The sequence below is a fragment of the Cavia porcellus genome, unplaced genomic scaffold (assembly GCF_034190915.1).
Source record: "Cavia porcellus strain 051 isolate PalLab524CR breed Dunkin Hartley unplaced genomic scaffold, mCavPor4.1 scaffold_8, whole genome shotgun sequence".
NCBI lineage: Eukaryota > Metazoa > Chordata > Mammalia > Rodentia > Caviidae > Cavia > Cavia porcellus.
In genome coordinates, this window is record NW_026947491.1 from 88,383,256 (window position 1) to 88,397,074 (window position 13,819).

General features: G+C 35.1%; 1 protein-coding gene across 22 annotated transcripts in view; it reads right to left on the reverse strand.

Annotated features, from left to right (window-relative positions):
• The window catches only part of Anks1b (ankyrin repeat and sterile alpha motif domain containing 1B), a 1,068,230-nt gene that overhangs the window by 601,629 nt on the left and 452,782 nt on the right, over window positions 1–13,819 (reverse strand). For all 22 annotated transcript variants that reach the window (XM_063255413.1, XM_063255397.1, XM_063255399.1 and 19 more), the window contains one exon: window positions 3,171–3,307. In XM_063255413.1, the coding sequence (XP_063111483.1) occupies window positions 3,171–3,307 (137 nt within the window). The remainder of the gene's footprint in view (window positions 1–3,170; window positions 3,308–13,819) is intronic.

Sequence of the window (13,819 nt, forward strand, 5' to 3'; positions counted from 1 at the left end):
GTATGGATAAATGAATCTAGCCTTGTGGGTTCTTCTAAATATAGGAATTCAGCCTTCTGGGTTAATATACTTGAGGGAAACAAATAGAAAATAGTAGCACATAAATATTTCAGCTCCTATTAATTAAAAATAGAATGTTTCATGATCTGGAAGATTTTAAGACATGAAAGAGACCAATGAAACAAAGGTGAAAAGATCAAACATAGGATGCAGAACTAACAGCTGTGACTTAGTGAGTTAATAAATATGCAGAATAAAAACAAACTCAACAAAGCATTGGAAAGTCTGCAACTTCCAAGTAATTAACACACTAATCACTTGCAATGTATAATCTAAATAGCCCATCTCATGTTGAAAACAAGGATTCCTCGGATGCTCTCCATTTACGGGTACAATTAACAGAAACTAAACTAAATGGAGGCCCGCGTGAAGCAGAGGCGAAGCAGCCTGCCTTGTTCTACCTAAGCAGTATATGTTTTCAGTAAACAAGTAAGATGAAAGTTCTGTCTTGGGTATCACTGTCCCCAGAGTAAAACACTGAACACGTCAGCCCAAGGCAGGAAATGTAAATGCGTAAGGTCTGCGGTTTATACTTTTATTTTTAAGCCTCACTGCCAGTTTTAAAAGTGAAATCATTTTGACCATGTTAATTTTTAATTAGTAAATGGTAAAAAAGTGTTTAAATGCCCACAGGTGGATCTAACATCACATTTTGTGCATTTCCACACAGAACGCCAGAATTAGCAGTTTAGATGATTAAATCTGTGATCAAAATACAAGCTGTTGTATAAGCTAACCAATAATTATCTTTTCTTTGAAATAGTAACTCTCAACAATTTTTCAGCCTATATGCACCTATGACTTGTAAGTCACTTTGGGGAGTGTGTATTCTCTCCATCTACCCATGTTTGGGGTACACCTCTGCACCCTTTTCTGAAACTATGTGTTCTACCCAACACTCCCTCATAATTACTTCTGTGTGGACTTCCCACTCATCTCTGCAATGCATGCCCCAGAGGCCAAAAGTAATCAGGAGGAGGATTAATGCAGCAAAGGCTCTGGGGCAAAATGAAGAGCATCCCGTCTGAGGCTACAGTCTTTCCCAATCACATTTAGTACATATATATAATATATAGGCTATTATTCTATTATATCCATACTTACACATCATAAGCACGGTTGCAGTTTAAAACCATCAACCTAAGTTACATAACTCTCACATATCTTTATTTTTTGCTTTTTAATTATCATTATTATGTCCAAAAGACAAAAATGGAAGCCAGTTACATCAATAATTAATAACTAACAGAAAAAAGGACCAGAGTGAAGATGGACTTTCTGGTTTTAATACTACCTCTAGTTTTCTTCAAGATGTATCAAAATAAAATTAACCTGAACTAAAATAAAATAAAATATGGGTAGGAAAATTTATGAAATAATGTATCCTTAAGAATTTACTTTTCATTCATTAAATAACAAAATATCTTTGTACTAGAGAATTTACATAGAAATAAATGTATTTCCAGGCATGGTGATGCTTGCCTGTAATACCAGCGGTCAGAAGGCTGAGGCAGGAGGATTATAGCAAGTTTGAGGCCAGCCTCGGCCATATAGTAATTTCAAGCCCAGCCTGAACTACATAAAAATAAATAGTAATGCATTTAATTAATATATATAGGTCAATGTCTCAACCAGATAGTTTCAAGATACTAGAAATATAATAAATAGACAATAATATCACCAAAATAACACCAAATATACACCAAAATAACACCAATAAACACCAAAAATAACATGTGATACATGACAACTAAATCCAGATTTAGTGAGGCTTATTTATTTAATCAAATATTGAGATAAGACTTCCCTGACAAAAGAGAGGCACTGTTTGAACACATTTTCTCCTCCACATACCAAGGCACTGTAAAATGTTATCTGTTCCTAAACAACCCTGAGCTTGTTAATTAAGAACTCATAAAGATGTGTCAAGTTGTTGGGAAGCTTTTTTTTAAACCTCTAAGCAGGACTGGAGGAAAACAGATCTTACATGCAAGTAGAGCAAAGTAACTACAAATCAGTTGGATAATTTAGCCTCTGTAGAGCATCTCATCTATAACTGGAGTATAAATTCCCTTCGAATAAGTTAAATGAAATAATTGACATGAAAACATTCTGTAAATTATAGGCTATCTAAGATTTTAATGGCATTTTACTGATGAATTTGATGATTATAATAAAAATAATCCAAAATAAGTTATATTAAAGAAATCAAGATATTAAATCATTGCTTATTTAGTCTTAGGAATACACATTTGCTCTACAGATGGGCTGAAGAGATTTACTCATGCTATATATCTCGGTAGATGGTGAGTGACACTGATGGGATCCTATGTCCCCCTTTCCTTAGATTTTATAAGGCCCATTCAGAACGAGCCAGGTTGAGAACACCACCACTTCCATGTTCTGGGTCCATCTGTTGGCAAAAATATAATGCAAATAGCTTTATAAGTGCTATTTTCAATGAAATATCACAGAACAGCTTGTCCCAGTGATATTTCTAAAGCTTGCCTGCAAACCGCCTACTGGGAAATCCAACTGAAATAGAAGGGGGAAGAGAAAGAAACCCATGTAGACAACTGACAGAAATGGGAAAGAGAACACAGGGTGAAGGAGACTAGCGAAGGATGTGAACACTGCAGGAAACAGGCAGCGATGGGAGCTGCCATACCAAACACAAACTGCACTAGTTAGAAAGCATCAGGAACCAGAACTTAGAAAATACATGAAACCACTGGGCTTGGAGGACAGCGAAGTGAGCACCAGCGATGCAGTATGTCCAGAGGAGGGAAGAAAGAGAAGCAGGAAACAACAGAACATATCAACAGCTCAGTAACTGGGGCATCGTTTATTAAAAGGTTGCAAGAGGAAAATACGTAATTGTCATTTTTCTAAGCTTCACTTATTTCTTCTTGTGATATACAAGGTTCATCTCTCTAAGAGCTAATGCTGATTTCAGTGTCTATTATCAGTTTCAAAGGAAGCAAACACTTTTCTGAAATCCTTCTTTCAATTTAAAAAATCAATTATAATAATCCAGGCAGTTCAAATCAGCGGTGTTCACATTAACGCAGAAACATTACAGTGCAGATGATGTCATTCTGGGCACTTACCTGGGGCCGAATAACTTTTACAATATTCTTTAGGGCAGTGTCGGGGGACGGAGGTGAGCAGTCAGGTGTTGGCCCTGTGGAGCTGTTTCTATGGTTACTAGTTCCTGGAGCAGTAATTGCTACCTCAGAGGCATTATCTGTGAATAAAAATAGAACTGCCATGAACCTAATCACTCAGTTTACCTTTTAAACTTGAAATTACTTTTGCGAACATGAATTGCGATTTCAACCTAAACCTGCTATCAATTACAAGATCATAATAAGGAATATACTCAATGGTATATTTTAAAGATAATGTTTATTCAATGTTTTACTTCCTTTTAAAATGGTAAATTATCACTCCCTGTAGTATTGTTTCAAGAAGAATAAAATTATCCAATTCACAACAGATCACCTAGCATAGCTCTTAAGACTGCTGCTACTATACAAATGACTAGAGACCATACTTGAACTGAAAAGGAATATGGTTTCACAATGTGACGCAGCTGCAGCTTTTCCTGTTATCTTTCTAATTAATATCAATCTTTATTAAGTAGGTGCTTCATATCTCCATGATTCATAAAAAACAAAAATTCAAATAACTAATCCTAGAAATTCCTCAAACTGCAGAAAAGCATCTCAATGAAAAATCTCTATAAAAACTTACATTTGTGGAAAATGATTTTATAGATGTATCAGATTATCACCCCTGATAAGCATATGACATATGATCAAACATACAGTGAATGTTAAACCATTTTTTAAAAAATTATTATGCCAAAAGATATTACCATTAATTCCCTCAAATGATTACCCCCGCTTCCACCTTCTGTCACTTTCTGAAGCAGTTCTGGAATCCTCTTTTATGAGTGTCTTTAGTTTCTCTGTCATGGCTGCCTCAAAGTCCTGAACTGACTTAGATTTAACTTTCAGGATCACTTTGGCTTTGAGGAAAAGTCAGGGTAGCACCGTGCTAGATCCAGTTAATAAGGTGGATGGAACACACTGTAATGTTCTTTTGAGCCTGCCCTCCCATTGGGTGACATGTGACAGCAGCATTCACCGTATTTTTATAATATCTTGTAAAAATACTCATGAAGAGAACTTCCAGGCATTACAAAAATGGCAACTGACTGAAGTGGGCACTTCAATGAGGGGCAAGAAAGATGGCGTAAGTGTTCAAAGCAAGGGGTGGTACAGTGAGGCGAATCAACGGCAACGTGTCCTTTAATATAACACTTTTAAAAAATTTAAGCATTCGCCATATAATCTGATCACTCCTGTATCAACAGGATTGAATGACAAAATTTCAAATTCTGTACTGATATACTCTTACGGTCAGAATTTGGAAGGGATGGGGACAATGAAGAAAAGATGACTACAAAATCAACATCATGTAAATTTTCTTCTTAAATTCATAATAAAACAAAATAACACCAGAAATACAGTTTTGGAAAAGAAAAATATTTGGAAAAGGATGAAAAATATTCTATAATTTCTAGCACATAGAAAAGTATATTTTACAAATAACTTGGCCATCCTACATAGTGCTTTATGAAAAATGTTGCAAGCTCAAATCTGAAAATGTTTACCTTTTTGTTATGTTTTTAATTGGCTCCCAATAATTTTCTGGCATAGACAGATGAATTTATACCAAAGTGACTAAGACTATGAATTTTTAATAAACCAACAGGTTTCTTTCTCACATAAAAACCAGGAATTTATGAAAGCATTTCTTGGGTTTCATTAAGACAAAATGATGAATTCTTGCAAAACATGAGCCACAACATGAAAATATAATCCAATTTCATTGGGGAAACCAGATATAGCTTTTGAAACAAAAATTACATATGTTGAATTAAATGGATTATTCATAAAATAAATCCTAGAAGTGTCCACATTTTTGTCTAAGGTCTAATAGATAATGTAAAATTTGAATTGATATCCCAGAATAGGTGGCATCGTCTTCTGAGTAGGATAGAAAGTATAGGTAAGTATTAAAATAGACCCAAAACATCATTAGTAACACCATAAAAATGACAGGGTGCTCTAATTCTCATCAATATCTCTCTTCCTTATTCATTCACTCAACTACACATCTAAAAGCATTTATTTTGGAGTAACTATGTGTCAGGTATAAAGTTAAGTGTAAAAAAATATCTCAGCAGGGACTAGGAAAAAAGAGGGATGAATAAACACAGTGTACTTTTAGGTAGTGAAACTCTCCTGTATTACACTGTATCACACCAAGCGTGAACTCCAGCATAAACTGTGGAATTTGAGTCAAAATGAGGTGTTAAAGTTAAGGTCAGCACTCCAGCAAATGTCCACTTGCAGAGTGGGCAGAGAAGTGGAACTACACGGGAACTCTGCACTTCTGCACAGTTTTGCTGTGGTCTAAAATACTTAATTTAAAAATAAATAAAATGGAATTCCTGTCCTTGAGAAATATAATCAGGTATTACATTAGACATATCAATAAATTAGGAATTCCTGTCCTTGAGAAATATAATCAGGTATCACATTAGACATATCAATAAATTACAGTATAATATGACTTAATCAATAACTGATAAATGACACAATGAAAAAACAGGGTAACTGCAGCTCAGAGGGAAGATGACTGTGAAAGCCTTCAATTTTCATGGGAGAAATCTAGGACCAAAGATAAGACATAAGGGCATGGAGGTGGGAAGAGCATAAAGGTATTAATTTGGAGATAAATTTGGATAAGTAAAAGGAAACTGCATTTGTAGAGTTATTTCTTTATGCAATGAAAACTATCCAAGATTGTTTATGTGGGGAGTTGAACATTTATTCCATGTAGATGGCATGTTGAATTGTTTTGATTACTGAGTGTTATTTGATCTTCAAAGCATCCTGAAAGATAGTTTCTAAGAATATCATTCTCATTTCACTGAGACTGTCACCCAAAGTTATACTGCTAGTAAATGGCAGAAAAGGATTCAAATTCAGACTGATGCCACTTTAGCTTTCTGCTGGTTAGCCTGACATAGATAAGCAAAAGTGATTAGAAGTATAGGAGCAGACTGAAGACTGTTACCATGGTCAAGGTAGAAGAAGTCTCTATTTTAAAATAAAGTTTAATATAAAAAAGAAATTATAAAACTGAAAATATCAACCATAATAACATCTTTGGGTATGCTTCTGTGTACTACATGGACTAATACTTGGAAACAGCAAAATCAGTTAAGACTAATGACACAGAGCAGAAGTCAGAATGTTAAAATTTGAGTTGACAATTAATGATTGAATTTTGGACACATGAGATATCACATTATGTGACTCCAAAGGCAGTCTAAAGCTACAGTAATCAAAACAGTATGGTTTTGGCATTAAATATACACAGATAAATGTAATAAAGTAGATATCCAAGAAAATGATTCAAACATTTTATGATCAATTAATAATGACAAAGGTACCAAGAACACACACTGGATAAATGACAATCTCCAATCAATGATGTTGGGATAACCAGACATCTACACACAGAAGAATAAAATTAGATCCACATTCCACAACATATACAGAAAGAAACTCACAAGATAAAACAAAAATATGAAACATGAAATGGTAAAACTAGTAGAAAACACATAGATGAAATGCTCCATGACACTGGCCTAGCAGATATTTTTACATGACTCAGACATATACATAACAAATAGAAAAACACATATATGGGATTATGTCAAATTTAAAAGCTCCTTGTGGAAGTGAGCAGACAATCATAACCTCTGGAGTAGAAAAAGTATCTGTTAACAATTCTTATGATAAGAATTGCTGTCCACAGGCTGGGGATTTAGCTCAGCACCATAAGCCCCTGCCTGGTAAGTGCAAGGTTGTGAGTTTGATCCCTGGTACCAAAAAAAAAAAAAAAAAAAAAAAAAAAAAAGAAAAGGAAAAGAAAAGAAAAGAAAACAAAAGAAAAAAAGAGTTGCTGTCCAAAATATGTAAAAAATTCAAAAAATCAAGAGTGAGAAAACAAAAATCAGACACACAAGCTGAAATATTACATAGTTTCACTCATACGAGGAAGCAATATATAAATAAATAGCAAAGTAAAAGATAACAGGAAATAAAAAGGGAAGGGACCAAGAGACAGAGGGAGACAGAGGGAGGAAGGGAGAGAGCTGGAAAAAGGATTAAGATGTGTTGTGTCCAGGCACCAACTCCCCACAAGGACTGTCATCACTGAATACTGCAACATGCACAATAAAAGTAAAGTTAAGTGAAATTTTAAAATTTCAGTACAGAATTTAACTTGACATTTCTAAAAAGAAGGCATACAAATGTCTAGTAGTAGATGTACGAAAAAATGGTCAGCATCACTAATCAGCAGGGAAATGTAAATTAAAACCACATAGAAATATTACCTTGTACCAGATAGAATGACTATTACCAAAAAAAAAAAAAAAAATTGAGAGCGTTGGTGGGCATGTGGGATAAAAGGAACAGTCATACTGTGGGTGAGACTGTAAATCAGTATAGACATTATGGAAAACAATACGAATGATCCTCAAAACACTGCAAATGTTCCATAGGCTTCAACAATCCTCCCACTGAGTATATGCCTAAGAGATAAGAAATTAGTATTTTGGAAGAGAGAGCCAGTTCCCAAATTCATTGCAGTATTATTCACAATTGTCAAAACAGGGAATAAACCCAACTGTCCATTAATGGATGAATGGATGACTACAAAGAAAATACATTATATAAACATAAAAGAATGCTGCCAGTTTCAAAAATAGGAAATTCTATCATTTCAAAATTATGAACAGATCCAGAAGACATTATCTTACATGAAACTAGCCAATCCCAGAAAGATAAATACTGTGTGATCCAATTTATGTGTATAATCTCACCAAAGTTTAATTCATAAAAGCAGAGAATACAATAGTGGTAGCCAAGAGCTGAAGACTTACTGGTCCATGTACTCAAACTTTCACTTACCAAGCTCAAGAAACCAACCATATAAATGGTAAACAGAGTTACCATTTGTATTCTTTGTCCATTGTATTCTTTAAAATTGCTAAAAGAGATGTTAAGTGTTTTTACCACATAAATAATAAGTATATAAAGTAATGTATATATTAAATAGATTGTATTATGCAATGTAGTCATACTTCAAAACATCATGTTACACTGTATATATTTAATCTATCAACTAGAAACAATTACACGTTTTACAAAATTAAATGCTTGGCCTGTTGGATGTAAGGAAAGAGAGCAGTCAAGGATGACTACGGTTTCGGGTTGAGGAACTGAAAGGATGCGATCACCATCAGTGGAAATCTGAAAGAGCGCAGGAGGAGGAGTGCACACTCTCCATCTTCCTGCCTCTTAGGTTGCCTCTACTCTGTTCTCATGAAATAATGTTACAATTTGGAGAAATAATGTTAAGAATTAACTGAATAACATGACAAAGAATTTATTCATTTATTCCTTTTGTTGTGCTGATTGTGCTGTACTCAGAATAGATTCTTTTACTGATTTTTCTATTTTATTTCTTCTTTCTTTAGCTGTGTTTAAAGAACACTGAGGGATCTGAGACCAAATCCTTTTCTTAGCTTCAATTGTACTTCTTCAGTTCTAAAATTCCAGTCGGTTCTCAATAAATATATCCTATCACTAGTTGGGATGTTTTTAAGTTCCTAACATTTCGAAGCTGGCCTTGTAAGTTTGAAAATGTCAAGCATCATTGTTCTCAGTGTGTGTGCATTGAAAGTAAGTGTTTAAAATACTTGAAAAGTTTCTAAATTGACATACAAGAATTATATGCATTTATGGGTCATACACTTTTGTGCATATTCCTCAGAGGATCAAGATAGGTAGCATATGAACCGCCGCAAAGGTTTATCATTTCTCTGGGAATGCTGGAGAGGGGAAGGCCGTGGAGGATAAAGAGAGGAGGTTACAGACACAGGAGTAAAGATGGAGAGGAAGAACAGCTCCTAATTTTTTTATCTGTCTCTGATAATCCCAATATCCGATGCTTTTATAGGTCTGTTCTGTTGCTTTGATCCCCACTCATGTTATCTTATTTCACTGCTTGTCTTCTACCAATTTTGTGGTACCTATAATTCAACTTATTAGAGCAAAATATTTACCAAATGTAACTAATCCTCCTTTTAGCATATATTAATTCAGAAAAGCATCAGAATTTATATTCAAATGCCTGACTTTTAGTCTTGTGAAAACCTTGCTTTTGTGATATTTAGCCAATGTATTTAACCATTGTGGATTTCAGCATTCTAAGCTATAAAAATGATAATGACAAATAGCCATTTTCTATGTTTTCTGTGTAAAGATAAAATCAGAGATAAATACAGTTAACTAATGCGTGATCAATAACATAGCATTTTAATAAATGTTTCCTTTTCTGCTATCAAACCAAGTATGTAAGAACTAAAACAAAATGTAGAAGATGAAAGACATTCCAGAGAGAAAGCAAAGAAAATACAAAGCAATGTTTTGTAGATATCATACCTACCAAAATGAACACTAGGTACTTGGGTGAGCTTTGAGACCCAGATCTTTTAGCTACTAACACAAGTTGCTAGGGACAGGTTTAATTCCAGAAATAAAACATGATGCTTTGTAGAACTGTTTAGTCAAGGTTGGCTAGGAAAAAAAGAACTAATAAGATATATCTGCATATAAAGAGAAGGGGGTTTACTACAAGGAGTTGGCTCACACAACCAAGGAGGCTGAGAAGTCCCAAGATCTGCAGCTGGCAAGCTGGAGACCCAGGCAAGCCAACACACAGTTCAAGTTTGAATAAAAGGAAAGTCGATAGCATAAAATAGTGCAAAAATTGTCATGCTCAAACTCTAAAAAAGAGCCAAGATTGCAGTCCACTTCTGCAGGCTAAAAATAAAACAAACAAACAAAAACCCAAAAAACCGATGTTCTAGCTCAAGCATTCAGGTGGCAGATGTTTTTCTAGTCAGCTCGTTCCTTCTATCCAGGCCTTTAGCTGACTGGGCATGGCCCATGACCTCAGGGGGGACAATCAGTCTACCATCCAAACGTTAATCTTAACCCAAAACAACTTCGCAGAAATACCCAAAATAATGTTGGACCAAATGGGTGGTCGTCCAAACTGACCGGTTAAAACCATCACAGAATGACTCACTGCAAGGGCAGGCCCTGTCAGACTGCTTTTCTATTAAAATCAGAAGAAAAATAAAACTGCTAAAAATTTCATATGGACTATAAGTTAAAAGATTCTTGAATTACTCTTAAAGTAATGCACAGGATAAGACAGTGGGTCATATCAAGTAATAAGTTATTTTGAAAAGACTATAAATATCCCCACTTTCTGAATCTATCATCTAGTCTATTACACAGATAATTTGATTTTATACTACTTTCATTATATCTTCCAGACTAGGTTATATTTTTTTGCAAAGATTCATACTTCCCTAATCCTCTCCATAACTCTTAGCTAAATGCAATCTTTAAAAATACTAAATCAAATAAAATGGATAAAGCAAAACCTGTGTCAATGGCAACCATTACAAACATCTATGATAATGCAGACAAAGATAGTCTGGCTTTTATAGATTCATGGTAACTTTCTTTTGAGAAAAAAAAATCCAAATAAGAGGAATATTCTAAAAGACAGATAAAAGTCTTAGGAAACAAATTTATTCTTAAAATAGCTTTTATTAACTCACCAATTATTTAGTAGACTTTGCAGATTGGCAGTTATGTCTAAGACATTTTTAAATGTTCAACCTGCAGTTACCAAACACTGGTGATTAAAAGTAAATGACATACCTAGAATCTGTTTGGAGAAAATTACTAAATATACTTGCAATGTACTTATGTTCCAGGCAGATTCCCTTCCTACACATTAGATTATATATTATGACTGTCAGTTTCTGTATAATAACCTGAGGAAAAAGAAGTCCTTGTAGTTTATTAGAATTTTTAGGGGGTGGGGATTTAGCTCAATGGCATAAGCGCCTGAATTACAAGCATGTGGTTGTGAGTTCGATCCCCAGTACTGATTAAAAAAAAAAAAAAACTTTTAGAAGACAAATATTCTGCTCATGTAAAATAATTCATGTGCAGTTTTATAGTCTAGTATTTGTAGCAGAATTCACTAGCATGTATCAAATAATTAAAGTGTGTCAAGAATCATGTCACATGCTAGGTAGCTGAATAAGGCTGAGATTACTTCTTAATGAAGATTCAGGAAAGGTAATATGGAAAAAGTGATACTCAAGAAGATGAAAGACAACTGTTGTATAAAGTGGGAGATTAAAAAGTTCATACAGAAACAGAGACAGAATAGTGGTCGATAGACGCTGAGGTTGTGGGCTGGAGAGAGAAGATGATTAATGGGTACAGGAGTACAGATGCACAGAAAAAACAGCATAATGTTTTTTAGCATAGTAGGGTAGTAATAGTTGATAACAACTCATTACATATTTCAAAAAGGCCAGTAGAAAGAAATTTTCAACATAAAGAGATGATAAATACTTAAAATAAAGGATATGCTAATAAACTGATTTAGCTATTATACATTATAATACAGTTAAATAATCTGCTGTACTGTATAAATAGATACAATCATTGTGTTGATTAAAATTTTTAAAGTTCTCAACAGCTCAGTAAAAATTTAGACATGAAACAGCTGGAAAGGGTATTTCAAATGTTAGAAGTAGGATGAGCAAAATGTAGAGAGATGGGAAAGAGGCATGTTTTTAGAATAAGGAAGAGTTCAATATGATTAGAGTGTAATATTAAAAGAGAAAATAGACACTAACAAATGTGCAAAGAATTAGGGCTTTGCCAGGAGACATACCTAAGATGAAATCCTGGTGTAGTTAGCCTCAGTTGTCTCATTTGTGAAACAGAGCTTTTCACATAGAGTTGTAAGGATAAATGAGGGGTAAATACATTTAACATTTTGCCTGGAACATAGGAACTACTCATTAAAATCAGCTATTGCTACCACTGTATTATCATGTATGTGTATATAATAATAAGTGCAATTCAATATTTGGCTAGAAACCTAAGTAAGGAAACTTTTGTATGAATCATTAATCATCAAGTGTAAGGACTTCACAATTCTTAATCTATCAGTTCATAAAGCACACTTTTTATTGGTCTTAAATCAGAGTCAGGAACAGACAGGAGATATTTTAAAGGATACATAACCTTTGTTATAACTATGCAGCTCTCCGGTGGTAGAACGAAGCAGTCCCAGTCAATACGTAAGTAAAAGGGCGTGGCAGTAGTTCAAGAAAACTTTATTAATGAAAACACTCAGTTGGCCAGGTTTGGTTTATAGTGAACTATGGACCCAAGTCTTCAGCATTCCTCATGGAGATTTCTTATTCTTATAAAGAAACTTAGAAGAATGTCACATTACAACTCATTTCCATATTTGTATTATATATGAATATGCTCACATGTCATTAAATCTAAGGCCAAATTGCTTTAAATAAAAAAAAGACCGAAGAGATGAGATGTCTCTTGTGGAAATAGATTATGGAAAGATTACAGCTTTTGAAGAGATGGCAATGTCCACTTGTGCCTTCCCTTTTCCAGATCTCTTTTACTAAGGAATGCCAGCAGCCACATGTGAGCAGCCTCATGGGAAGGCTCATGCAGTATGGCCAAGAACTGGGGCTCTCCAGGACCTAAAACATCTCAACCAAAACATGAGTCAGCTCATAAGTGGGTTTTTTAGCCCCAGTTGAGCCTTGAAATATCTGCAGTTCTGTCCAACAACTTGCCTGTACCCTCATGAGAAACACAAAGCCAGAGCCATCCAGATAACTTCCTCCTAGATTCCTGACCCAGAAAGATACTAGATGTTAGTTGTTTCTAGCCACAGTTCTGAAGTAATTTGCTATGTAACAATAGATAACTAACATGTTAGATGTTCGGTAAACATAGCATGATCAATATATTAGATATTTGGGCTCCAATAATAAATAGGTTTTCAAGCTTGTTTTCAAAGAGTTGATCATGGAATAGAAAATACAGAGGAGTAAATATAGAGCTACAACGTTGTGTTACTTATGCCATATATTAGGTACTGTGGGAGCACAAAAAGTGAGTTGCTAACTGGCTCTTGACTGAACAGGGACTGGAGAACAGAGTTAGGTTACGGGTAAAAACCAGCAATGAAGAAAAATGTAGTCACAGCCTGAAAGAATGAGTGTCTTCACCTACTCAAGATGGGAGAATTGCAAGCAAGAATACAGACTAGAATATAGACAGTGGAACCAAAGCACAGACAGAGGTGCATCACGGCTTTGGGGAACTATCTGACGCTCAGCCGGGCTGGTGCATGGGCTATGTGTGGGAAAGTGAATGGAGATGAGGCTAGCAAAGTCTTGTTATGCAAAATGATGCCAAAGCCTCATGTGCTTTGCACAGGGGACTGCACTATGGGAGTGTGATGCTCAGCACGGGATTAGTTCACTGATGCTGTTATAGGTGGGTGTGGTTTGGGGAGGTGAAGCCTGGTGGCAAGAGGTGATCTGGTGGCACAGTCTAAAAGTTCACACCCTTCCCACCTCCTTTATCCCTCTCTGCCTCCTGCCTGCCATGCCACAAGCTCTTTCTCCTCTGCGATGATGCCTCACCTTGGAACCAGCTGACAATGGACCTCTGTAAACTGTGAG